This window comes from Ammospiza nelsoni, chromosome 1 (genome assembly GCF_027579445.1).
Source record: "Ammospiza nelsoni isolate bAmmNel1 chromosome 1, bAmmNel1.pri, whole genome shotgun sequence".
NCBI classification, from domain to species: domain Eukaryota; kingdom Metazoa; phylum Chordata; class Aves; order Passeriformes; family Passerellidae; genus Ammospiza; species Ammospiza nelsoni.
In genome coordinates this window covers 152,307,128-152,334,802 of record NC_080633.1, presented here as the reverse complement: position 1 = coordinate 152,334,802, position 27,675 = coordinate 152,307,128, and the positions used below count along the sequence as shown (strand labels likewise).

The 27,675-nt window shown below is 46.7% G+C and overlaps 1 protein-coding gene across 1 annotated transcript in view; it reads right to left on the bottom strand.

The window, feature by feature from the left end:
* The window catches only part of ADGRB1 (adhesion G protein-coupled receptor B1), a 208,388-nt gene that overhangs the window by 93,604 nt on the left and 87,109 nt on the right, over positions 1-27,675 (bottom strand). The window contains 1 exon segment of the mRNA XM_059471546.1: positions 27,473-27,516. Coding sequence (XP_059327529.1) covers positions 27,473-27,516 — 44 coding nt within the window.

Genomic DNA, 27,675 nt, shown 5'->3' with positions numbered 1-27,675 from the left:
ATCTTTTAATGGGAAACGAAAATCTGGCCTTCATTACTACCACTGATTATTAATTAATTAGTCATTACCAGTCATTAAACCACTCAAATGCTCCAAAGACCATGTTCATTCCTCTGGTTTTAATATCCTCAGAAGAATAACTTTTCTTTCATCCTTTCCTTCCTCATTCCAAATCTCCCTAATTACCTCTTCTCATTGCCCTGCAACCCTTTGGATGCGAACACCTCTGCACCCTGTGGGGATGGAGCTTGGAGATGGGTTGGGAAAACCAATTTGGAGGTAGGAGGATGTGGGAGAAGAGCCAAGAGCCTCCTCTCACTGATTCCCAGTGTGGATGTAGAATCCTGGAATGGTTTGTGTTGGAAGGAATCTTAAAGATCATCTTGTCCCAGCCCTGACATGGGCAGGGACACCTTCCACTATCCCAGGGTGCTCCAAGCCCTGTCCAACTTGGCCATGGATAATTCCAGGAATGGGGCAGCTTCTCTGAACATCCTATGCCAGGGCCTGGTGAATTTATTCCTTGTATCTGGTCTGAATCTCCCCTCTTTCAGTTTAAATCACTCCCCCTTGTCCTGTCACTCCATTCTCTTGTCCCAAGTCCCTCTCCAGCTCTCCTGGAGCCCCTTCAGGAACTGGGGCTCCAGCCCTTGGAGCATTTCCATGGTGTCCTCTGGACTCATCCAGCACCTTCATGTCCTTCTGCTATTGGAAGTCCCAGAGCTGGATTCGTTGTTCCAGGTGAGGTCTCACAATAATTCCTTGTGATTTTGGGTTGTCTCATTCATGGTTTGTGACTGTTTGAGCCTGTCCAGCATCACCTGCTGCAGATCCCAGACTCAGTACCACTAAAAAAGATCTAAAGGGATTTCTCCAAGGTCCAGGGAAACACATCTGAGTGAGTTTTGGTCTTGCTGGTTGCAGATACCTGCCCAGGTGCCAAGCTGGGAGAGCTGGGAATGTCCAGATAGTGTTTGGTTCAACCATCAAGTATTACCAAAGACCTTATAGTTCAGTGCAGACTTGAAATCCTTAAACTCAAATTTCAGAATTCAATCACTGGATTTTGCCATCTAAAGATTATTTCACTGGCAGCAATTCAAATTACAAAGCAGATAGATTGAAAAAGGGCATGTTTCACATTTGAATGCAAAATTCATTCACTTTGGGCCTGATGAAAAGCTCTGGAAGACAATGGGCTATTAATGAACAGGTCCATAAGGGGAGGAACATTTGTGTGTTCATGTGTGCCTGCCTGTAGGTTCAGGTTTCATTTGTAAAGCAGTAGAAAAGCCTTTGATTCTGCCAAAAAATACACTGGATTTGTGCTGGGAAATCCGTGCTCAAAGCTCAGAGGCAAAGAAAAGGAGCAGAATTTGAGTTCTTCACAAATATTGAATCCAGGTACGCTAATAAGGGAGCGGAATTATTTCCAGGCGGTCTCCAGAGTGGAGGCAAGAAAGAGGAAACTCCACTAAAGGGAAAACGTGGGCAGAATATTAGAGGAGAGTGTAGTCAGAGTGATTACAACCCAGTCAAAGGAATTGTAGAAATCCCCAAACCAGACTGGCGTGAAAAACGTTGTATGGGGAGGGTGAGCAGGGAACCTGACAAGTTGGTTCTGTCTCCAACGTCCGTGGTCAGATTTATCTCCGGTGTAATTCCAATGATGCTGCACAGGAAAATGTCTCACCATATGTTACAACATGACTCTGAACATCATTTGAGCACTTGATGGGGAAAAGCAATTAAGCACTGTCTTGTAGATTTAAACAGGAGCTAAGCACACGCTCAAGGACTTTTTCAAACAGAAATGCTGCTCTGAAAGGGAATTTGCACAAATGGAAAGCTTTTTTTGTTGTGGGAAGAGCCACGGAGCAGAGAGTTTTTAAAATTGGGGGAGATGTTTGAGATCTGAAAAATACAAGGAATCTTCAGAAGTTTTCCCCAACCCAACCAGCTCTGTGGTTCTCTGACTGTTCTTGTTTCACGTGGGCCATTCCCCCTTCTCCAACCAGGCGAGTGCTTGGCACGGGTCCAGCTGGCAGATTGATTATTAATTTGGAGAACAAACCAGAGATGAAGTCAAAGTTAATCCTTTTTGTGGGATTCCCAAAAGCAATTTTCATTTCCAGCCAAAGGCTGCCCCAAAGCACCTTTCAGACACTTTGGCTCTGCACAATAGCCCGAGATGCAAAAAAAACCCCTGCAATCATATTTCTGCAAAAAGTGTGTCAGAGTCACTGTTTGTGCAGGACCTCAGGGCTGAATTAAAGAGTAGATGGTTCCTAAGAGAAGGGGACATGAAAAGGCTTACAGCTTTGGAAAAAAATAGGCTGATTAAAAATAAAATAAAATAAATCTTTGATTGGCTGCTAAAGCAGTAACAAAGGATCTCATGCCAGAGAGGTAAATGCTGAAATTCATTAAACACTAAGCTAAATGTGGGTTTAAATCAATCTTTAACACTGCAGCTGCTTGGAATGTTTTGAACACCCTCAGTACCAGAGCAGTGATCACTCTTTGCTTAGTTGAGACCTTCCTAAGGACTAAATAAAACCAGCAAAACTCTTTCACAGGGGTCATTCTGTTATCCAAGAGATAATTTTCCCTTTCTGTGATCAATCCCCTGGTTCAAAGACAGGCTGAGCTCTCAGTTATGCTGCTGAAAATCCTGAGAGACATCTCACACATCCAGCAAGGCAGTGTAGGCTTATTGGAGCAAAACCAACCCTCCTGGAAAAATCCTGCACTTCTGAGCCTCTGAATTTGAAATGTACCACAAGTTTGGTAAATCCGTGTGGCTCAAAATGAAATCTGAAGTTCCAATGAAATAAAGGATGGCCCACCAATATCCCTACATTCATTTAAGGAAATCAAAAGTCATCAACCTTATTTAGCTCAAAACCAAGAAAGCCAAATGTGTCCTGGGCTCCTGCGCTGGATCCCCATGGTGTGGGCAGGTCAAGGGACAGCATTGTCCCTCTACTCTGGTGAGACACAACCTGGAGTGCTGAATTCAGTTCTGGGATCCTCAGCACAGGAAAAATGTGGTCCTGTTGGAATAAGTTCAGACGAGGCCATGGAGATGCTCCAGGGGCTGGAGCCCCTCTGCTCTGGAGCCAGGCTGGGAGAGCTGGGAATGTCCAGCTCCAGGGAGACCTTAGAGCTCCTTCCAGGGGCTCCAGCAGAGCTGGAGAGAGAATTTGGACAAGGGAATGGAGTGACAGGGCAAAAGAAATTATTTAAAACTGAAAGAGGAGAGATTCAGACTAAATAGAAGGAAGAAATTCTTCCCTGAGAGAGTGGTGAGGCCCTGGCACAGGGGTGACCAGAGAAGCTGTGGCTGCTCCATCCCTGGAATTGTCCAAGGCCAGGTTGGATGGGGCTTGGAGCAACCTGGGACAGTGGAAGGTGTCCCTGCCCATGGAATGAGATGATTTTGAAGGTCCCCTCCAACCCAACCCATTCTATGAGAAGGAAACTGAGGCACACAAAGGAGATATGAATGGATGCAGACCTATAAGAGGGCACTCACAGAGCTCGGATATTTGGAATTAGCAGTCAATACTTTCACACATCCCTTAGCTGAGTTTCCTGGTTTCTTTACAGAAATAAATAAATAAATAAATAAATAAATAAATAAAACCTCAACAACCAAAACCACTATAAAACTTCCTGCTAAACTACTCAGATTACTCAGTTTCCTTACAAGTTTTGCTTGGCACTGGTGGCCTTTACTCACCTCTACCCCAGGAGCACTGGCACTACCTCTACCCCAGGCCTGGCACTGAACAGAACAATATTCTGTCAGTCTAAAAAGATCAATAATCAGAGTAGTAGCTATTATTAAATTAGCTCTTAAAAAAAAAAATATATATGTATATAAAACAATGAAAATGGAAAATGTGGAAAAGGAAGAAAAAGCATAATCTTGAGCCAGTTAGCTGGTGCAAGGAAAATGAAACCAGAGCAGAAATATTAACTTGATTTTATTTTTCAGAGACCCCTAATTCAAGGTGTTTGGAGTGATTTCCTTCAGGAATCACAGAGGCAGAATTAAGATAACAGTGATTTAAGAAAAGATTTGTGATCTGTGGGAAATTAGGAATACTTCAGATTTCCTCTTTATATATGTGTGGGAGAGAGGAATGGGAAAAGATATAAGGAGGTGACAAGCAAGCCCTTTGCCCAGCTGTGAATTCATGAGCACAGCACACTGAATTGCAGCATTTTCAGGGGAAAAGGTTATTTTCTATCTGCAAATTAGGCCCATAAAAAAAAAAAAAAAGAAAAATAAGAAACAGCCCATATGCAGCCTCTAGTCTGAAGCCTTAATTAACATAAACAATGTTCAAACACACAAAGAAATAGATATTACCATTGAAATAAAGCATATGGCTGGCTAAATACCCCGAAGATTATCTGGAGATAATCTTTTCAGGCACCACAAGTGCAGCTGATGCTGAGCTCTAATGATTCTCATCACAAGGCCAGGCCAATCCCACCAGAGAGGGAGCTCAGCACTTCCCACCATCATCATCCTCCTGGGCTTGCATCCTGCCTTTCAAATCCAGAGCTTGTGGTGGAGAATTAATGAGCATTTTCCCTCTTTACAGCCCTGCCCACTGCTCCAGAAGAAGGTCTGAAATGCAGGAATCATCTCTTGAAGGAGAAATTTGTGCCATGGCTTGGTCTCCAAGCAGCTGCTTCAGTCAGGGTTGTGTTAGGTGGGGATTGGAGCAGCTTGGTTTGGTGGAAGGTGTCCCTGCCCATGGTAGGGGGTTGGAACTGGGTGATCTTTAAGGTCCCTCCCAACCTAAACCATGGTTTTATGGAAGGGTGGGATAGGGGAGAAATTTGCCACTGGGCCCACAGCCAATTTTCTTGTGTTCCCATGCCAAAGTTCTTTCCCACAGGACAGATATTTCATTGGGATGAGCCCCCAGAAGGGCTCCTCTGTCCCACCCAATATTCCACTGAACAATCCTGAAAATGGGTCAGAATTTTCGTACGGAAAATGTGACACCACAGCCCAGGCAGAGGAGGAATGGAGAAACCAAAGGCACTCAGCCTTGTGTCTCTAAATCAGAAATGAGCATGGAAGTCCCTGTGAGGTGTCACAATGTTCCAAACCAGCTCAAAAGCCCCTGATCACAAAATTCGGGGGAATTCCTTCCTGACCCATCCCTAGAAGTGTCCAAGGCCAGGCTGGATGGGGTTTGGAGCAACCTGGGATAGTGGAAGGTTCTGTCCCATGGCAGGATTGGAACTGGGTGATCTTTAAGAACCCTTCCAACCCAAACCATTCTGTGATTGAATTACCTCAGTTCTAGTGGTTGTTTAATAATTACAAATCTGGTGGCTCCCACAGCACCTAGTTAAAATCAGAACTTGAAGTATCATGTGGGAGGGTTTTTTTGTTTGTTTTGGTTTTGAGGTTTTTGTTTTGTTTTGTTTTCTGGTTTTGTTTTGTTTTTCTTTTTTGGAGATTTTTTTTTCTGTAAGGCATATTCAAAGTCTTTTTGTCCTGTGTATTTCTTTTCCTTTAAAAGAATGACATTTTCCAGCTCCTCTACAGAACCCTGTGAAACAGAAAAGCCAACAGCTCCCTATAATCCCTTAGCTTTGTGGCTTTAAGAAGAAAAAAGGAAAATAATTCTCATATTTAGTCACACTGCAAAACTTGCCATCATCAGGTCAGCTCATGGCAGTGGCTGCAGAAGATGACCTTGGACTGCTTCCATGGAATCATCAAATCATGGAATTGTTAATTTTGGAAAAGATCCTTAAAATTATCAAATCCGACCATGAACCAGCACCATGTACACTACTAAACCACATCCTCAAGTGCCACATTCACACATTTTTTTATCTCTCCCATGGATGGTGTCTCCACCACTTCCCTGGGCAGCCTTTTCTAATGCTTGACCACCCTTTCCATGAAGAAATTTTTTCAAATATCCAAAATCTCCACTGGTGCAACTTGAAGCTGTTTCCTCTCATCCTGTCATTTGTTACCTGGGAGAAATATCTGACAGCCACATCACTACAAATTCCTTTCAGTCTGTTTCCACAACAGATCAACAATTTATTCATCCAGGTCTTTATCCTCTGCACTTAAATTTCTTATTGTCATCCAGAGCCAAAAACACCTTTACAGTATTTTTGGAATCCCTTCAGTGTAAGAAATCTGAGCCATAACTCCTAGATTAGGAGCTGTGAGTAAGATTGCAAATAAGATTTATAAATAAAATAAAAATTGTGCAACATTCTAAATAAATTTTATAAATAAGATATATTTTGAGGTAAAGATGCCCCATTGGATCTTTTCTGCTACCAGAGTATCAGAACAATAAAAAATAGAGAATCATCAAATAGTTGGGTTGAAAAAAATGTTTAAGTCACACTGATAACACAGAACTACAAAAACCTACCACTAAACTGTGTGCCACATCTACACATCTTTTAATTCTCCTCAGTGTTGGTGATTCAACCAATTCCCTGTCTTGCATGAACTCGTTGGGTTTCAAGATCACCTTGGGAAAAAGGCAAAACCAGAAGCTACTGTGAAAATATTGTAAGCAGAGGTTGGGACCTTCTGAAGCCGACTTTTCCAAGTGGAGGGAAGTGTATCAGTGGGACAAAAGGGGGATGGAAAGATGAGCAGGAGGACGGCTGCTCTCATTATCATACAGGGCTGCCTTCCAGCAGAGGACAAGGTGAGAGCAGCGAGTGATGGATCTGCCTCCCTCCCACCCCTGTGTGACATTCACAGCTGCTTATCCAGGTATTGCAGGATACTTCCCTCCAGGGGCAGCTCCTCTGGTGTCCTTGAGCTTGCATGGAAATGTTTTGGCAGGTCCTGCATGGCAAGAACAGGAGCCAGGGCTGGGCTGTTGTCCCCTTGTTGTACTGTCCTGCAGGACCCTCCTGAAATTGCCTGTTTGAGCAAAGGTGTTGTGTGCATGTTGCCGCTGGACACAAAGTTGTTCTGCTCCCTCCCTCAGCTTCCATGTCAGCTTTCCTGCTATAATTTCCCAATTACCACAAGATGCCAGAGCCCTGGGGATGGTTTTGCAGTTATTCCCTTTCCAGCTAGGAAGGATCAAACTGGATCATGGTCCAAAAGATGGGACTCTGCTTTTCTGTTTAGAAAAGGATGCGGCTTCACATCAGGAATTAACCTGCAGCTGGTCCAGGCAATCCTCTTTCTCTGCCCTGAATAACAGCCAGTCATCTTGTAATCACTTCTGAGAAACTGGGAAATTTTCCTGTTTTCACAGAAAACAACAACCAATGCACCCAAGGGATGAGCAGCAGCTTTGTCACATGTACTGAAAATATTCCAGGGAAAATCCTCCAAGGAACTGAGTGCATTAGCAGGACCCACCATCTCCTGCACCTGGACATTGTTGTACCATGCTCAAGCCTCGTGGGAAAGATGGGAAGAATGGGAAAACAAGGTAGGGAATGATTTTGCTGAGCATAGCAGGTGCCAATAGAAATGTAGGACATTGCAGCCAGCAGTGAACAAGCTGGAAACGCTCCCTTTGGCTGCTCAAGGATGTACAAATGCACTTGGATTAAAGGCTGGGAGAGCAATGCAAACACCTGGGAGGAGATGTCTCACTCACACCCTCTGTTCTCACATGTCCTGTTCACTGCTCAGCACTTCCAACTCCATGGATGGCCCCAACTGAGCCTAAAATCCCTCAGAGCCCCCAGACCAGCCCTCAGCCAGAGCTCTGGGGAGCAGAAGGATTGACGTGACCCCCACCATCACCCCATGGGTGCTCACACCAAACCCTGGCAATGGTTTGGGGATTTTGGTATTGTCCACTTGGGGATTTTGAACCCAAAATCTCTGGTGCATGGGGCTGAAAGGAGAGAGGGAGATGAAAGTTTGTTGCTAGCTCTGAACAGAGAGCCTGCAAGTCCCAGCTCTGGTCCAGATCTCCTGTCCCTTGTACCCTCTGTTTTTCAGCTTCCCCCTCTCTGAAATATCCATCCTGATGCTCTTCCCAGCTTTCCATGGCAAAGCCAGGGATGGAGGCAGGCAGATTGCCTCCTGTCTACCTCGAAACAGCACTTCCCAAAAGAGCAAACAAACAGTGCTGCTAACATCCCAGCCCTGTCTCCAAGAGCACAGGAGGCCCCAGGGCCAGGTTGGGAAGAAGGATGGCTCTCCTGCTACCAAAACCCCAGCTCCAGGGGATGCTGCTTCTCAGAAACCTAAATCAGAACATTTTAATGGCTGAGCACAGGGCTAGAGGATAGAGAGACAAAGAAAAATAAATCAGGCGGATGACAGAGGGGCTGGGAAAGAGAGGAGGTAGCAGACGGTAAAAGAAATTAAATCAAGAAGCAAAATTAAGGTGCTGCAGGCAAAGATGAAGATGGTGGATTAAAGATTAACCGTAACCAAAATGGAAATGTGGCCCTTTAAAAGTACAAATTGCTTCAATGCATTTCACAAAACCCACTCAAATCTCCTAAGAATAAAGTTTTCACAGATGCAGCTGGATCACAGTGACAGAGATATCTGGACCTAAGAACTCTGGATGGCTTCACACCATCAAGTTAAAAGCAAAGGGAAGGCAATCACCCTAAAATACTGAAAGCCCTGCACTGAAGTAAAGGAGAGGGGATGCAAGCAGTTGTTAGAAAGGGTTTGGCACTGTGAAGATAAATTCTGGGGGTGTTTTCAAGTCACTCTGAATCCAGGGGAGCTGCTGAGCCCTTTGGGGCTGTCTGCTCACCAAGCATTTCCTAATTGATTCCTGCCAGCTACCTCCAAGGGAACGGTGGGTGAGGTCCACGTGGGAGTGCACCTTTCACACCTGCTCCTTCACAGCCCAAAGGAAGAGACAACTCAGCCAACATCCCCATCAAAGTGGAGCAGGTGGAGCAGGTTCAGCCCTGGGCTCCAGCCCTGGGAGCAGAGGATCCTCATCCCATCACAGCACATCAGGTTTTTGCACTGCTGCACATTCCCGTTCCGGGATCGCCGGGAGAAAGGTCTCTCATGCATTGCCACCTCCTTTTAGCACCAGCAACTCACATTTTCCACTGCAGCATCTAAGACCCTGTTCCTGGGAGAGTGAAGGGGGTGGAAGAACTGGATGAGGTGGTGATGTTCAGTTTTTAAAACCCTGAGGTGCTTTTTTCAAATGATGAGAGTTTCCTGGGTGATACAGATTTAGGAGCACCCACAAAAGAAGCATGGAATGCTTTGGGTTGGAAGGGGCATTTCAAGCTCATTGTAATGAGCAATGACCAAATTAGACCAGGCTGCTCAAAGCTGCATCCAACCTGACCTTGGACACTTCCAGGGATGGGGCAGCCATGACCTGCCTGCGTGAACCTGTCCCTTATGGTGCAACCCTTCTCCTGGCACAAACACAGCCTTGAGCCTCCCTGTTCCTGGCAGGATTCCCATGAGCAGAACCTCAGGGAAACATCAAAATCAAACTCAACATGTACTTCAAGCCTCCAGCAGGACATCAGAGAGCTCTGAGCCAGGTGAGAGTAGGACAACACAGGTACACACCCACACACGGACATGGGGATGCTGCTCTGAAGATGAGAAGGTTTAGTCAGTGTGAGCTCAGCTCGCTGCGCTTTTTTCCCTGCCACGGCTTTCCTTTGGTCCTTCCTTTCCCTTTGGCCTCCTTTTCCTCTGCGCTCCACGAAATGAGCATTTCATGGGAGCAGAGCAGCCAAGTGAAGCTGAGCTGGCAGCTCCTTGAATGCATGGAATGCCTCCCTCGTTCCCAGCTCGAATTTCGGAAAGCAACATCTGCCTGCTCCTGAAGGTCATTTGGATCCTGGATCGGGGATGCTGCACCACCTCCTCATTGCTATGCTGTGCCTGGAACAGCCATAAATGTCCTGTCACATGAAATGCTGCTTCATTACAAGTTTTGGGAGGGAGGGGACAAATAAAATGCAAAGCAAACAGCAAAAAAAAACACTCTGATGGGACCAGTGTGATTCCTGGGTGTAGAAAAGAATCCAGAGGTTTTGCTTTAGATTTCCACTTGTACAAGGGGAGAAAACCTGTGGGAAATCGAGATGATGCTAATGCAGTGAGGGGGCTGGCGCAGCCATGGCTAAATAAACGCTAATAAATAAATAAATGCCGATGTTTAGGATTGCGCTGCCCCCTCTCCTTGAACACGCCGTCCCAGCCCTCCTGGGGGCTGATCTGATGTTGTCTCACCAGGGGGGTCGATGTAAACATTTCCCTGGTGGGCAGGGCCCGGGTGGATCAGAGGGAAGAGGGTGAGATCCCTGGGGAGGAGCGGGAACACAGTGAGGAAGCTGGATTCAGGCTGCTGGGAACGGTACCCTGTCACAGCTTGGCAGCTGTGAGGATGCAGGGATGGAGGGATGCAGGAATGCAGGGATTCAGGGATGCAGAGATTCAGGGATTCAGGGATTCAGGGATGCAGGGCTGCAGGGATTCAGCAAAGCAGAGGATTGTCGTGAAGCTGGAAAACAGCACAGCAAACTTCCCTTCTCCAGCCCGCACGGGCAGGAGCTGCAAACACAAATCAAGCTCCAGACCTGCAAAGCTGGCAGAGGTTTTCCTGCAGGAAGGTTTCTCCTGCCACACAATCCCAGTGGTTTTAAGTAGACTGCATGACTGGGTCTGCTCTAATTCTTGCTTTTCTGCCATGGATGTCTGGGAGGAAAGGCATGGAGCCACAGCAGCCCAGCAATTTTGCAAGGAATAAGGAGCAGGTGCTGAGCAGAGCCACACGGCTCTGCTTGTGCTTTTCTCAGGAAAACAGGTCACGGGGGAGGAGGGGGAGTCCTTTCCCAGCTTTGCTACTGCAAATGTATTTAACCAAAGCCATGCTGGTGCCCAAACACTCTGCTGGCCCCTCTGGAGCTCATGCAAAGAGGGATTGCCATCAAAACCTTTTAAAGCCACTTTCTGCTAAGGAAAAGTGGCTTGCAGAGATACAAGCTGGTGGAAGCCTTTCTACTCCCAGTAATATTTCTTCATTAGGCTTTCTCCTCTCTCCTCCCCATCCTGCTGTATCTCTGTACATCTGGAATCAGAAAGGACAGAGAGTTCCCCAAAAATCCCAGGCAGTGGACTTGGCTTTTGTTCTATTCTATTCTATTCTATTCTATTCTATTCTATTCTATTCTATTCTATTCTATTCTATTCTATTCTATTCCACTCCACTCCACTCCACTCCACTCCACTCCACTCCCACTTTCAGTGACACCCCTACGTTCAGCCACCCACCTTTCCCAAACTGGACAGATGTTGCAGCATCTGTGCAAGCTCACACTCAACTGTCTGCTTTGCTTTTTGTGCTGAGGTTCAGCTGAGGTGCACTGACAGGTTTGGGAGAGCATTCATCCCAAAGGGAATTTCTGACTTCCCACTTAGTGAGGAGATGTAGAATATTCCTCAGCTAATTAAATACTTGCCAATTATAAGGCAGCACCAATGATGACTGTGCTGGCTAAGGCAATTTTTACTGAAAAATGTCTCTGCTGTCCTGTCTGGGCTTTGCAGCACCGGGAGTGGCCTTTATTGCAGGAATTGCTGATGGTGCAGCAGCAGGCACAGTCCTAGGGGTGAAATGTCCTTTATTTTCTCCCCCCACAACCTGCCCAGCACTAAAACGCACATAAACCAGTGCCAAACACATCTATCTCTGCCTCCTCCCTTGGCAGGGCGATCATTTCAGCCCTTCCTCTGCACCTCCTGCAGACCTGAACAGATTCCCTGGACTCTGCTTCCACACTGGAACACCCTTCCAGAGGGAAAACCAGCTCCTGCTGCTCCAAGGCTTGTGGTGCAGGGAGCAGGGCTGGGTCTGTAGCTCCCAAGCTGGGAAATTCAGAAGTCCCCATGAGCCTCACTGATCTCTCATGGATGAAGCCAATAACAGCTGAATGCACTCAACCCTCCTGGCACTCTCTTTGCCAGGGCCCAGGGGAGGCAGGGAGCATGGGGATAAAGCCAGGCAGTATCACCATCACAGATGAAATGCAGATGAAATCCCAGCAGGAAACTTTTATCCTCTGGCTCAGGAGTGCTCGGTGCCAGGTTGCTTCCTCCGAAATCCAAGCTGGCACCTGGAGCCAGGGATCTCCAAAGGAGGAGATCAGATTGCAGAGGGTGGGAAAAGGGAGATTCCTGCTGCTGCAGCTCCTTCCATCCCAGTCAGGAAGGTGGGCAGAGGGGAATGTCCAGAGGAGGGAAGCAGATAAACATCAGAATAAGGAATAAAGGAATAAACAGTGAAGATTTTACAGAGAAGAAACTTTCTGGAGCCACCAAGGAAGCAGAACAAGTCGGAGAGAGAGACTGAGAGTCTAGAAATCAAGGGGGGTCTGAGTGCATGAAGAAAATTGATCAGAACATTTAATCTGACACTCAGGAGTCCTGAAATGAAAAAAAAGGTGGAAACCACAGTGCTAAGGTGTAAATCTGGCTGTTTTCTCCCCATTCCCTCCAAAATGTCCCTGCCAACACTGCTGGCTTGTGAATCAAGGTCATCCACACAGAGTGAGCAGAGAGCAGACAGGTAGGTTAGGACCAAAGGGATAAAGCTGCTGGTCCCAGCCTTCACCTGCCCAAGGGTAACAGAACTGAGCAGGAAAAGTACAGTGGATGTGACAGCTCCCACTCCATCCTCCTGTTTGATCTTCCTTTCTTTCCTGAGATGACAGGAGGTGTCAGAGTGAAGGAGCACCGCTCACAAGCTGGGGGCTCCCAGGCCACCTCTTCTGAAACATTTTCTTGGGAGGGAGGGAGGCCAGGAGGACAAAAAAAAATGCTCCTTGTTCAGGGGAGCTGAGAGCAGGTCCCCGTGTCGCTCCTGCTTCAGAGCAGCAGAAAATGTTCTGAGAGTTCCTGTCAGTTCTGCTGCATTTTGAAGCCGTCTCTCCCCTGCAAGCCTCCAAAGCAAAGTGACACTTGTCATTGGACCAACACTGCTAAACCCTCCAAAAACACTAATCTGGGTAAAGGCAAATGTGAAAGAAAAGTCAGAGCTGTAAGTGACCTAGAAAAGGAGTTGTTTGGGGGTTTTTTTCAGCTCCAGTTGCAATAACAGCATGCTGAAAGCTGCGAAATGCTGGGGCATGACAGTAATAGGAGTCATGTAAGTCCTGGTTCACAGGCTGCAGCAGCAGCTCTTTGCTGGAGACAGAGCAGGCAGGACAACCTCAGCTGCCTCCCAGATCCCAGGAGGAGCTGGCAGAGCTGGCAATTAGCAAAAGCATCTTTTGCACTCGTAAACTGAGCGAGTTGGGCAGAAATGAGCAGGGAAGCCGGGAAACGCCCGGTGGTGCGATACTGTTTCTAACAACACTTGGGAGGTGCTGATGCCTGAGACATACACAGCAGCCCTCCAGAAGCGGGGGTGGAGAGGAGAATTCCTTTTATAGCTACCTGGAAAATAAAATCAAAACATTTTGTCCCACAAACAGGATATTCCTGGGAACACCGTGGTGGAATGCACCTCACTATCACTTCAAACTGAATTTTAGGAAGCATTTCTTCACACAGAGGGTTTTCTAACACTGGAACAGGCTTCCCAGAGAGGTGGTAAATGTCTTAAACCTGTCAGTGTTTGAGAGGGATTTGGAAAACCCTCCTAATAACTTTTGGATAGACCTGAACTATCCCAACTTGGTTGGGCAGTTGGAGTTGATGATTGTTTTAAGTCCCTTTTAACTGAAAATTCTATTCTATTCTATTCTATTCTATTCTATTCTATTCTATTCCATTCCATTCCATTCCATTCCATTCCATTCCATTCCAATGGCAATTCTGGGATTCTTCCCCTGCCCTGCTCCATGTGTCTCATGCAAAACATTTTCAGTCCCCCCCCTCACCCTGAGTTGTTTCTCTTGGGAATGAGCAGCAGATTCTCTCCAGGGACTCAACTTTAATGCCTGAAAAAATCCTTGGGCTGTAACACAGCCACAGCCATGTGTGTGCTTTCCCCATCCCTGCATTCACACTGGATCTCCATGTCTTGGGCTTACACTTTAGGCATCAAAAATCCCTTCCCTCCAGTACCTTTGTAGCTGAAAGATGATTTTCCCAGCCAGAACCCAGATCCTGCAGTAATATTGGACATAGGGAGCTCCTTCCACTCTCCTTGTGTGCAGCAGCTCTGGAGACACATTTTTCTTGGATTTTAGGGATTTGTATCACAGACTTCTGCCTCCCTCATCACTACCAGTAACTAAACAGTCCCTTGGAACAGATTTTAAATGTCAGAAAACTCTCCAGCGCTGTTTTGACCAATATTTGGGATACCAGGACTGGAAAAGATCTGTCTAAACACAATTCCCAGCAGCAGTGATACATTACTGCAGCTCCAATTTGAGCCGGCATGTAAGATTAAAGGTAAAGAAATTCCAGCTGACACCAAAAAATCTGCAACAGCCCTTTGCCCAGGCCCCAGCCTAGGATTATGGGTGAAAAAAAATCACATGCATATTGATAATCCCTGGGATAATCCTGTGCAGTGCCCTTGAAGCTGTCAGGAACCTTGCTGAGGTTTGAAGATTGCTTCCTTAAGATTTGACATATGAGTTCTATGCACCATTAAATAAATAATAACCACAGCTAAAAAGGAATAGCATTCTCTTGGATCCCAGCTCATCTGGGCTCCTTCTCTCCCAATACAGGCCACAGTTGACTTTTATTCAAGCCACCAGCAGAGCTGTGAGAGAGGGCAGGAGAGCTGAGCTCTGGCTCTGCTCTGCTCCTCCTGGGTGACAGAGGAGAAATCACTCCCTGGGTTTCTCCTTCCCCACCTGAAAATGACACAGCTCTGGTTCTGGGGACAGCCCGTCACTCATCAGTGCAATTATGACCCTTTCCATTTTTGTCTTCTAGGGTGGCTGGTGGTGGATTGGATCCATCACCCAAAAATGAAGGGGACTGATGTCCTTCCCACCCATTTTGCTGTCTGTGATACCTCAGGTTTTATCTTTTATATTTTTCAGATTCTGTACTGCTTTAGTGTGTAAGTCTGAGCTTCATATTAGGGGATGGTGAGCTCTTTCAGTAGGGAGACAAAACAATTCCTTCTCTAGCTGGGGACCAAGGACAAATGATTGTCACCAACACCTTTTCGTGAAAAATCCTTTCTTTAGGAGTTTTCCTCCTGAGAAGCTGAGAAGCTTCAGGAACAAAACGTAAACATTTATTATCTGCTGCTGTGGAATGCAACAGGTGGATCTGTGATTGGTCTCATAGAGTTGTTTGTAATTAATGGCCAATCACAGTCAGCTGGCTTGGACTTTCTGTCTGAGACAGAAGCTTTTGTTATCATTCCTTTCTATTCTTAGCTAGCCTTCTAATGAAACCTTTTCTTCTATTCTTTTAGTATAGTTTTAATGCAATATATATTATAAAATAATAAATCAAGTCTTCTGAAACATAGAGTCAGATCCTTCATCTCTTCCCTCATCCAAGAACCCCTGTGAACACCATCACAACTGATCCAAATCTCAGGCCCAAGAGTATAAACAATGTGGACTGAAGAGAGAAAAAACAGGATGGGACTTCATAACCTAAAGCTGTAATTGGACAATTAACTCCAATATGCAAATGGACCAGAACTTATACAAGTGTGAGACCCTGTGACCAGTCGTCCATTTTATGACCATTTTGGGTTCATCCTGGATGTAGCCCTGGCTGGGCTCTTGCACTGCCCATGGTGGATCCATTGAGGCCTTCTAATAAATCCCTACTTTATTCTTTAGCTCTGTCCAGCCTCTGTTCTAGGTCAGCCTTCACAAGGCATCACCTGCACTTCCATCCTCAGCAGCAAGAAAAGCAGGAAAGGCTCTCCTCAAACCCGGGAAGATCAAGGCTTTTGCTGGGTCAGACTTCAGGCCACCACCATAAAATCACAGAGTGGTTTGGGTTGGAAGGGACCTGAAAGATCATCCCATTCCAACCCCTTTCCACAGGCAGGGACACCTTCCACTATCCCACCTTCCCAAGCCCTGCCCAAGCTGGCCTTGGACATTTCCAGGGATGGGGCAGCCACAGCTTCTCTGGGCACCCTATGCCAGGGCCTCACCACCCTCACCCTGCCATGCACCAGGCTCTGGCACAGGGTGAATTTATTCCCTCAGAGAGAGCCAGCAAACTCCCTCCTGACATCCCACCAACATTCCACATGTCCATTAAACCTCCTGGAGATGCAGCTCTGGCCTGAAGCAGAAGGTAGCTCTGGGAGATGAACACTCATCTTCCAACTGGTCAGCGCTGTAATTGAATTAAAGGATTTGCAAAGCCCTGGAAAGAGCCTTGACAAGTCTGAAAATCATTCTGTTCCGTGAAATTGGGCTTTCTGACCTCACTGCATCAGTTATTTTCCTGACTGAGGGGTTAAAGTGCATCCAAATAAATCTGATGGGCAGGACACAGAGGATTTGTCCTCTCCAGGAGTTTTGCTCATTGCCTTTCAGGATGGCCACTAGGAAAATCTGTCGAGCTCCACATTGATTTGGCTGTCAGAGTAGGCTGAATATTCCATGTTTTTTGCTAATCCTCTCTGCCATGGGGCTGAGAGGACATGGAGAGCTCAGGTGGATGCACAGGTTGGTGTCTCGTGCCCTCATGTGAGCAATCTCCCAGTGATGGCCTTGAGTCTCCTCATTCCACCTCATGAACACCAAAATTCACGTGGTGACATTCCCTGATGCCCACACAAAACAAAAAACACAATGGGAGCTCTTCTGGGTGACCAGTCTGACCATCAAAGTCACCTTCAGATAACCAGTTCAGTGATAAATAGGAATACTTATTTTTGCTCACCAACAGGAGCTCCTTGCTCCCAGATTCCCTGACATTTCCAGGAGCTGTCTGATGTTATTTAGCACAGCAGGCTCAGGGAAAACTGAGGCATGAAGCTTACACTGATTTGCCCAGACACACAGAAAGTTCATCATTAGACAAAGGGCTGCATCCTGGGCACTGTGGCCTCTTTTTGCTGCTGTTTTAGCAGAACATTTCATCTTCTAGCATTTCATCTTCTAGCATGGTGCACAAGCAGTCAGGTGAAAATGAACACAAGTCCTTTTCTCCTCTTTAAAACAGGGGCAAACTTTGCCCATCCTTATTCCCAGTGTGCCAGTTCTGGAACATTTTCCAGCATATCCATCAGCCCTACCTTCTCCATCCTGCCAGTCCATCACCATGGACTCAAGAACCTGCACCCTGACCATTTCTCATGGAATCCCATTATGAGAATGAGGTGTCTGGGACTGGAATGGACAAAATAGATAAAATTAGATATTAGGGAGAAATTATTTTCTGGAGGGTGGTGAGGTCCTGGCACAGGTTGTCCAGAGGAGCTGTGGCTTTCCCATCCCTGGAAGTGTCCAAGGCCAGGTTGGATGGGGTTTGGAGCAACCTGGGAGAGTGGAAAGTGTCTGTGCCCATGGAACAGGGTTGGAATGGGATGATCTTGAAGGTCCCTCTCTACTCAAACAATTTTCTGATTCTATGATGAAGCTTTATAAAAACAAAATTTATTTTGGTTGTGGTGGATACTACTGTTTCTCACTTGCTGTTCAAAGATTCATTAAAAAAATTAGGCATTTTAAGAAGTTCATCTGAACTTGCCTCAGTCTTGCAAGAAAGTTTAACAAAGAAGCCTGATGGGGAAACTTCTTCGTGTATCCTTAGCAAAGATAAAACATAAAACATAAAACATCACCTGCTCAAACATCTACCTAGTACTGATGGTCTGGGCTTTGTCCAGCCCTGGTCCTGAGGCACTTGTGGTCATAATACACCTTCCTGAAATCATGCACAGGCTGCTCTGGAGCCCTCAGCTCCCAGCAAATCCAACATTCCAGAGGATACAGACCTGGAAAGATCTGCAGGTTTAGAGGGAAGTGGTGCTCTGCACCCAGACAGAATTTCTTGCGCCCATAAAGGCAGACTAAATCAATCCAGAAAAGAAGCACAAGGAGATAAAGCGACTCCACTCTGAATTTCCTCCCTGCACCTGAGCCTGCCTTGAAGCTGGTTCAAAGATGCACCCTGTTGTGTCACTGGAGTTAGAGCACACCAAAATCAGGCATCAGGTTTCCCCAATCTGCCTTTTTTCCCCACATTTCAAAGCCTGGAGCTGTGATCCAAAGCTCTCCACCAGCACACACAGTGCCTGGGCTGTGCTGTTACAGTCTGGAGTCTCCTCATGCAACCTGGGAAGTCAAGTTGGATTTCCACCACAAGCAACCCTCAACAGCCTGGCACGTCCAGGAGAGCTGGCAGGGATGCAGGCAAGACAGGGATGCAGCCACAGAACAATGGAATGGTTGGTTGGAAAAGATCTTCACTTTTCCAACTCTTGACCCAGCAGTGCCATGTTCACCACTAAACCTCAACCCCAAGTGCCACATCTGTGCATCCTTTAAATCCCTCTGGGGATGGTGACTCAGCCACCAGCCTGGGCTTGACTACTCTTTCTATGAAGTAATTTTCCCTAATATCCAGGGATGCAGGCAAGACAGAGATGAAGGCACAGAACCATGGAATTGTTGGTTGGAAAAGATCCTCAAACCAAACTCTTGACCCAGCACTGCCACGTTCACCACTAAACCTCTCAACCCCAAGTGCCACTTCTGTGCATCCTTTAAATCCCTCTGGGGATGGTGACTCAGCCACCACTGAGAGAAGAGATTGACCCTCACCTGGCTGCCCCTCCTGTCAGGGAGTTGTGGAGAGCCAGAAGGTCCCCCCGAGCCTCCTTTTCTCCAGGCTGAGCCCCCTCAGCTGCTCCTGGTGCTTGTTTGTTTGGTTTGTTGTTTGGTTTTTTTTTTCAGAATACACAGCACAAACACATGTGAACACAGAAACCATCCCAAACCTCACGAGGCTCCAGCTCTCACCCTCAGCACTGAGCTGAGGTTGGGAATCACTGAACCCAAAGCCCCTTCCCAGTGGGAGCATCCTCCAGGTGTCAGGGTCTGGCTTCTGCCAGGTCTGTAGAGAGAATTCATTAATTCCACCCATATTCCCAAATTGGCTAGGGAAGCAAGGGAGCATTTGATTCAGTGTCTCTGAATCCTCTGCCCTCTCCCTTTCTCCCTTCTGTCAAAAGCCGTTAAACCCTGCTCTGCTGGCAGGCAGCAAAGGCCCTGAGTTCTCCTGCTCAGCTTCTCCTGCATCCTGTGCAGTGAAAGGCACTGGAGAACAACCCAGCACCTGCTTTCCCAGTTCCATGGACAATTCTGACCACTGGGAAGGTCAAAGGAGTTCAACTCCTGTCCCAAGCAGGGATGGACACAGCCCCATGCTCTGCTGCTTTGTGCTGACAGAATTGGCCACCTCTTTCCTGAAACACCTGGAATCCAGGTAACAACTCCCAGTCCCTGATCTTAGGGGACACTGTTGCAGACATCTTTTCATGAAAATCCTTTCCTTAGGATTTTTTCCTCCTGACAACCTGAGAGGCCTCAGGAACAAAATGTAAACAATGGTTATCTGTTGCTGTGGAATGCAACAGGTGGATCTGTGATTGGCCCATGTTGGATGTTTCTAATTAATGGCCAATCACAGCCCATCTGGCTCAGACAGAGTCGAGACAGCTGCCTTTATTATCATTCTTTCCTTTCTATTCTTAACTTAGCTAGCCTTCTGAGCTGAAACCTTTTCTTCTATTCTTTTAGTATAGTTTTAATGTAATGTATATAATAAAATAATAAATCAAGCCTTCTGAAACATGGAGTCAGATCTCCGTCTCTTTCTTCAACAGAAGACCTCTGTGAACACCATCACAAGACACCAACTAGTCCCTGATTTTCTCCCCTCTTATTTCATGCCATGAGGAGCTGGGGGCAAGGGAAAGAGAAAAGAGAGGCAGAGATGCCACCCACGAATCTCAGAGTCACTCAAAGGGGCTGGGATTAACAAATCAAAATCAGGAGGTGTCTGGCAAAACTGCCCCCCTGAAATCTGCCCTTCTTTGTGCTCCCAGCAGCCCCAGAGCCCAGGGATAAATCCTCAGGCTCGGGAGGTGTGACTGAGTCTCACTGCATTGCCCTGTTTTGTCTGCTCTCACCCAGGGCTAGGAAAAGCCTCCTGGGACCATAATTCCATCTGCCTGGTTGCACACTGTGAGTGCAGTCAGACAAACTGAATTAAGGGATCTTTCTAACTGGGTTTAACACAGGGGAACTAATGGGAATATTCAGATTAACCTCCCTGCATGCCCCTGTGTAGCCAGCACAAGGCTTTCTTCCCTCACTGACATCCCCTCACAACATCCCCAGGAGCAGTTGGGAAAGGCAGGATTTGCAGCTGAAGATGTGGGGAATTGAACTGATTAAGGGCAATGGAGCTGGAACAGGGGGACTGGCAAACACCAGAACATGTTTGGGGTCACATGAAGGGCAGTGTTGTTCCTTCAGAGCTGGATTGTTGCAGTAAAAAATATATATAATTTATAATTTGTATAAAATTATTATGTAATAGATCATTAATAGATCCAAAGGGGAGAGCAGTGCATTGATTTTTCACAAGGTTTTAGGGTTTTAACAGACCACCAGGTTAAGGGAGGTGACGTCTGCTCTGCTCCTGTGAGACCCTTCCTGGACTGTGCCCAACTCTGAGGGCTCCAACTTCAGATGGACGTGGAAATGCTGGAGAGATTCCAGAGGAGACCAAAAAAATTATCAGGGGTGGTGCCCTTCTTCTCTGGAGCCCAGCTGGGAGAGCTGAGGGTGTTCAGTGTGGAAAAAAGAAAGTGTCAAGGACACCCTGGAGTCCCTTCCAGTGCCTAAAGGGGCTCCAAGAGAGCAGGAGAAGGACTTTGGACAAGGGATGGAGAGCCAGGACAAGGGGGAATGGCTTTAAGCTGAAAAAGAGTGGATTTAGGTGAGATATTAGGGAGAAATTTTTCCCTGTGAGGGTGGTGAGACCCTGGCATAGGCTGCCCAGAGAAGCTGCGGCTGCCCCATCCCTGGAAGTGTCCAAGGCCAGGCTGGATGGGGCTTGGAGCAACCTGGGATAGTGGAAGGTGTCCCTGGCCATGGCAGGGGAGTGGAACTCGAGGATCTCTGAGGTCCTTCCAACCCAAACCATTCTGTGACTCTGTGAAGTGTCTGTATCTGGGGGAATCATTCATCCCTGTCAGCGCAGACAGGCTGTGAGTGCCTCATCTACAGCTCTGGCAGGGTCATTGATGCTCTGGGTGACAGACGGGGAAAGAGAAGCTGCTTCTTGACTTTGGAAAGCTTTGCTTCAAAAGACAGGCGCTGGGAGATGGATTAACTGATGTGATGAGCAACATGATTTCTGTAGGATGTTAGAGATAAGACAATTCCTGCGTGACACGTTTCTGGTGGTGGGGAGTAGAGGAACCAAGGGAGCTGTATATTCCAAAGGGAATCAGACCGGCAAGGCTGGAATCACAAAAAAGCCCCAAAAAGCACCCAAAAGCACCAAAAAGCACCAAAAAGGAAAGAAGAGTTAATGCTTTTCTCTTTCAACAAGTGGTGTGGAGCCCATGGAATTCACACCGTGTCCTGCTCCTTGTGCTTCCTTGCAAGGACTTTTCTTTTATCGATCCCTTTTATCCTGTGCAGTCAGGAATTCAGACAGCTTGGGATTCTGCAGATTTGACACTGGATATTCCACCAAAAAAAATGGGAATTTCAAGCCAAGCAGCTGCACTTCAAGATTCGTGGAGTATCCAGACCATAAACACTAAAGAATACAATTACCCTATGAAAAAATTATACTAACAGTTCCTCCTTCTAGGATACTTTGGGGGCTCCTCTGAGTTGTTCCAGACAAAGGAAATGAACAAAAACACCCCAAAAAATTTTGCTTTGACACTTCAAAACTCTCCCAGTGGTTTGTGTCTCTGGCACCTCCAGGACCAACCCACACCCTACCCCTCAAGCAGCTCCTGTTTTAAAAAATCCCATAAACAGGACAGTCCTCAGCCTCTGGAGCTGTATTTTAGGATACCACGAGTTTCCAGGTGATTTCACCTCACCCCAGAGCTGAGGCAGTGTTTGTTCTGTTCTCCAAGCCTAACCTTGCTCACACAGGTCACCTTCCTAAACAGTGAGGTTTGCATTTCCTCACTGATTTGCAAATCAGGTAGGTGAACGGCTTTAATTACTGGAACAATCTTTCCCAAGGGAAGCCGAGGGTGTCCTTGAATTAAAACCACAGATTCCCGAGGTGCTTTCTCTTCCAAGAGCAGAAAAGCTTTTATGCAAATATTTTGGAAGGCTTGGAAAGGCCTCTTTAGATCAGTTATTGTAATGCCTGGTTATTATAATGCTTAGTTATTAAAATGAGACAGAGGAGCTGCTCGGTGGAGCCAGGTGTTCCCTGAGGGATGAGGGTTCCCCTGGCAATGCTGGATGCCACTCTTTGTGTGTCTGGGGTTGGATTTCACAACTGCATGGTCTGATTTTCTCTCCTACACCAGGGGCTGAAATACAAGCACTCAGCTAGATTGGACCCTGCTGTCACCAAGGAGGGCATGAGTAGTGCTCACCTGTTGCAGCCTGATCCCATGTTGCCTCTCCAGACCCTTCACAGGATTTTGAGATGGATAAATATCTTCTCATTCCAACCCCCTGCCATGGGCAGGGACATTTCCCACTATCCCAAGTTGCTCCAAGCCCTGTCCAGCCTGGCCTTGGACACTTCCAGGGATGGGACTTTCCTGGGCATTCCAGTTTCCAGGGTTCCAACACAACCCTCACACTAAATAATTTCATCCTAATATCTAATCTACTTTATTTCGCTTTAAAGCCATTTCCCCTTGTCCCATCACTCCATGTCCCTGTCAGACATCCCAAACTTTTTGGTTTGCGACTGTCCCTTTCCCATCTCACACCAGTTCTCATTTACCTCATTCCATTCTCAAAGAACATCCAAACACAGCTCTGATGGCCTGAACCCAGATTCATCAGCCCCATGGGGCAGCAGGACTGCCTTGCAACACTGAATAGCCCCACACCTTCCCCTGCAGCCACAGAATCATGGAATTGTAAGGCTTGAATAGATTATGGAGCCCAACTCTTGACCCACCATTGCCATGTTCACCACTATACCTCATCTGTGCCACACCCACATGGCTTTTTGGACACTCCCAGGAGTGGTGACTCCACCACTTCCCTGGGCAGCCTGTTCCAAAAATTCTTCACTTTCCCAGTGAAGAATTTTTTCCTACTATCCAATCCAAACCTCCACTGGTGCATCTTGAGGCCCTTTCCTCTCGTCCTGTCACTTGTTACCTGGGAGAAGAGACTGACTCCAACCTCATTAAAATGTCCTGTCAGGGAGTTGTAAAGACACAAGAAGTGATGCTGTCACCACCAGTAACAAAGCTTGGCTCTGTCTCCTTGTTCCCATTGCCAAATGAAATCCCTGAGCAAGGCAGGTGAGAAATGAAACTCTGGTGAAGCACAAGAACATGACCACACAACCATGGATGTATTTATCAACTCGTCCCGTCCCAGGAGGAGAAAGAGGGAGCAGGAGACCAGATCCTGTCTGGGTTTTCACTTCATCAGGGCTAAGCAGCCAATAATTACTCCAGATGAATACCCTTGGAGGAGAGCCAGAGAATCCCAAATCATTCTCTGATTTCAACTTTCAATTTACCCAGCCCATGCTAAGCTCATTAATCACACTCGCAGCACCCAACACAACAGAAATTAGTCCCTGACCTTCTCCCCTCTTATTTCATGCCATGAGGAGTTGGGGGCAAGGGAAAGAGAAAAGAGAGGCAGAGGTGCCACCCACGAATCTCAGAGTCACTCAAAGGGGCTGGGATTAATAAATCAAAAATCCATTGTTAATAGTACAAGCTTAAATATCCATCTAAATGCAAATGAATGAACACTCAAGGGTTCTTCCTCTTTTTCTTATTTCCAAGTGCTCTGTTCGACAGCTCCATCTTTAGAGGAAGCACATGGTCACCAAATGATTGTCTGATTCTAATTGTAATTTTACAGTCCAACCCTTCACGGCCCACGGATTTTAAGTGGCCTTTAAAGGATTTTGGCTTGCTCTGGATGGGATTGGAAGCTCAGGTGTCTGCAGGAACAGGCTGGAGATCTCATGGGAGGATTGCTCCAGGTTTCCAGCCTCTGTACCTGTTCAGTCACAGGAGACAAGGTGTTAAATCCAGAGGCTGGGTCACTGGAATCAGGTGGAATTTGGGTCACCAAATTCTGCAGCCTCAGGTGGGTGACTGTGAGTGTGAGGACCCATCCTTGGAGCAGGAACATGGAGAGTAGCAAAAGAGGAATCTTGAGGGGTCTCAGCATCTTCTGAGAAAGCAACCTGATTCACAATTGTCGCCTGTATCCTATAATTTTTCTTCCTTGAATTCTAAACAGTCAAATGTTTGCAAAAATATTAAGGTATGGCTTAAAGGTTTGATTACTGGAAGGTGGACCAGCTCAGTGGAATTAATAATGTGGAGGAGAGGCCATGTGTGTTCCGACAGAGAATGGCCCTCGTTGGGTTTTTGCTCTTTGTGATAAGTCTTACCTGGAGTATTTAGGAAGGAATAGGATGTGTGGTTTCACAGCTGAAGTGGAATGAGTGGGTGACACTGGCCACTAGATGCATTGAAGCATGGACCCCCAAAGAACACACTGTGAAGATGATAATTCAAGACACAGCAAATGGGGATTTGCCATCAGCAGGCTGGCTTGGGCTGCAGGGAATGCAGCAGCAGGGAGAACAGGCAGGGAAATGAAGCTGTAAATCCATTAAATTGGTCACAACTGGGAAATGGGATTTCACAGAATGGTTTGGCTTGGAAAGAACCTTCAAGAACATTTAATTCCAACCCCTCTGCCATGGACAGGGACACTTTCCCCTAGACCAGGTTAACCAAAGCCCCACCCAACCTGATCCTGAACACTTCTAGGGATGAGACATCCTTGATTTCACCCATTTGCACAACCACCTTATGAGACTGATCAGTGGGAAAACCTCCAGGCCACAGGGAGAGGTGGTAGGAAGGAGACGATGGGAGCAAAGATGGGAACCACAAAACAGTGGCTGAACCATGGGGTTTCCTGGCACAGAGCCACCAATCAGGACCTCTACCACATACCAGGCAACAAGTCCAGGGTGCAAAAGTTCTTGCTCCAAGCAGAAAACAATCACCCAAAATTGTGATTCCAACCCCTTGACAGTTCCAGAGCGCTGTTCTAGTTTGAGGTGAGCAGTCAGGACTGGGTTTGCATAATTTGCCTTTCATTAGACTTTCCCAGGAGGCAGCAGAGGTACCAAATCAGCTTTAAAATGTTGTGCAAATCAGCTTTTAAATTATTGCACAAATAGCTTGGCAGCTCCCCTCGCCAGAGCTCGCCGGATCAGCTCTAAGTTTTGGAACATTGTCCAAGCAAAAATCTGCTGACATCAGGATCTGGAGCTTTTCAGCTGCTCAAGATTGTAAATGTTGGTTGCAAACACTTGCAGGCGTGCACACGCACCCCCTAAAATCCCAAAACATGGGGGAAATGGAGGCTTAGCAGCAGCATTTGCACAGTCAATCTGTTGGGGGGTTGGAATCCATGCTTGAAAACTGAACCATGGCCTTGGTGCCAAGAAATTTCCTGCTCAGCTCTTAGCTCCCATTCTTTGGTGCCATGAGGATGCAGGGATGGAAGGCTGAAAGGAGTCCCAGCATCCTGCACTCCCAGAGGGACAACAGGCAGCCCAAGAAGCTGCTGAGCCTTGGGAGGAAGAGTGTGGAGAAGCCAGAGCTCCCAGGGCAGGGATTCCTGGTCTAGGGGGTTGGAATGAGATGATCTTCAGGATCCCTTCCAACCCAAACCATTCTCTAGGATGAGGCAGAGCTGATGATGCTGAACTTGGCACTGCTTTGCCTCCAGCTCAGAAAATCCATCCAAACCTCTCAGTCCATGCTCAGCGCTGGGCAAACTTTCATCTCTGTCCCATCAGGCACTTGCCAGTGCCAGCTCTGACAGATTCCTGTACCCACTCTGAATGGCATCCCTGTCCCTCAGCCACTCCCAAACTGGATTTTGCTCTTTTCATGCTCAGACTGCAGCTAATTAAATCCAGGTCTGAGCACTGCAGGGAAACATCTCCATGTTCCTGGACACAACCCTCTCTCTCCTTTTGGAAAGCCAAAAGTAATAGGATGGAGTGCAGAGCAAAAGGGGCAATGGTTCCAGCTCCTGCGTTTACTTGCCAAAAATTGTGTTGTTGTACAAATGCTTTAATTCCATTCCAGCATGGAGAAACATCAAATCTAGCAGAGCAGGCCAGCTCCTGAACCTGTCCCCCAGTCCAACCTTCTGTGCTGACCCACACACTCTCTGACACACAGAAAATATTATAAACTCCCCTTTTATTAATTTCTTAAAAGTCCACCTGCATCTCAACCATCTTCTGACACTGGAGCAATTTTCACTAGAAGCCAGAGGGACCAGTTCTGCCCTGGGCTACAACACAGGTGTGATTCCACAAGCAGGAAGAACCTCTGGGTTCTTCAGCTTTGCTTTGGATCCACTCAGAGAAGCCAAATTAATCCCAGACCAACGGGAGCTGAGCTGAGTGTAAATATGTTGCCTGCCTCTGTGTGCATATGCTACTTAATGGAGCATAAAAGGACAAGAATGGAATAATTTTTCAAATGCTGCTGGTAATAATAATAAATAATAATAATAAATGCAGAGGCATGTGCCAAATGTCTGAGATCTCAAGGAGAGGAACTGACTGCAAGCAGAAGAGGAGCCAGGTAGCTGCTCAAACTGAGATGCAAAAGTCAGTGAAGTAAAACCTCCATTAAATCAAACACTTTGTATCCTTGTCAAGTTCACTCAGGATTTAAGACCTCACTTTCAGAGTAAGGTGTTTTTGGGTTTTTTTCCTAAGATGCACATTCTTTGACAACTGCTCCCCAAATGGGATTTATGGTCCCAACTCTTTGTGGTAACTTGGGATTGTTTTTATTTTTCCCTGCTGGCCACAAGCACATTACTCAAACCCTCCTGAACAGCACCAGTCATCGCTGGAATTCTGGCAAAAATAATTTTCTATATCACAGCAGCACAATGTAAACTTCACATCACCTGAACTTCACCTCCACAGGCCATATTTGCAACTGATTTTTTGTTACTCCCCTTATGGTGCATGATTTGGGGTGAACCAAGCCCTGCAGAGAGCCAAGCACAGCTGTGCTGAGCTCAATCTGAAAACTTCCACAGTCCTGGGTCCCAGTTCATGCATCCTTTATGTGGAAAAATCCAAAAGAGCACTAAACAACAGCTCAGAGAGAAGCAGTGCATGTGTGAAGGAAGATACACTCCCCACCAGGGCGAAGAAAATACTGAACAGAGAGAGCAAGAACTGACACATCACTGCTAAAATTGTGATGATTTCACCCAAAAAAAGCAAACAGACCTGTGAGAATAAAGCAAAACCCACAGAACTCACCCATCATTTTCATCCCACAGGATGCAGGTCTGGTTGGTGGTTCCCTGCCAGGAGACAAGAAAGGGAAAATAGGAACAAATCAGTGTCACACTGCTTGTGGAGTGTCTGCACTGGAATGGAGAATGTGGGGCCTGTAAATCTCCTTCCACTGCCCTGAGGATGGGGTGTCTGGGATACACCAGAGGAGCTGTCATGGATCTCAA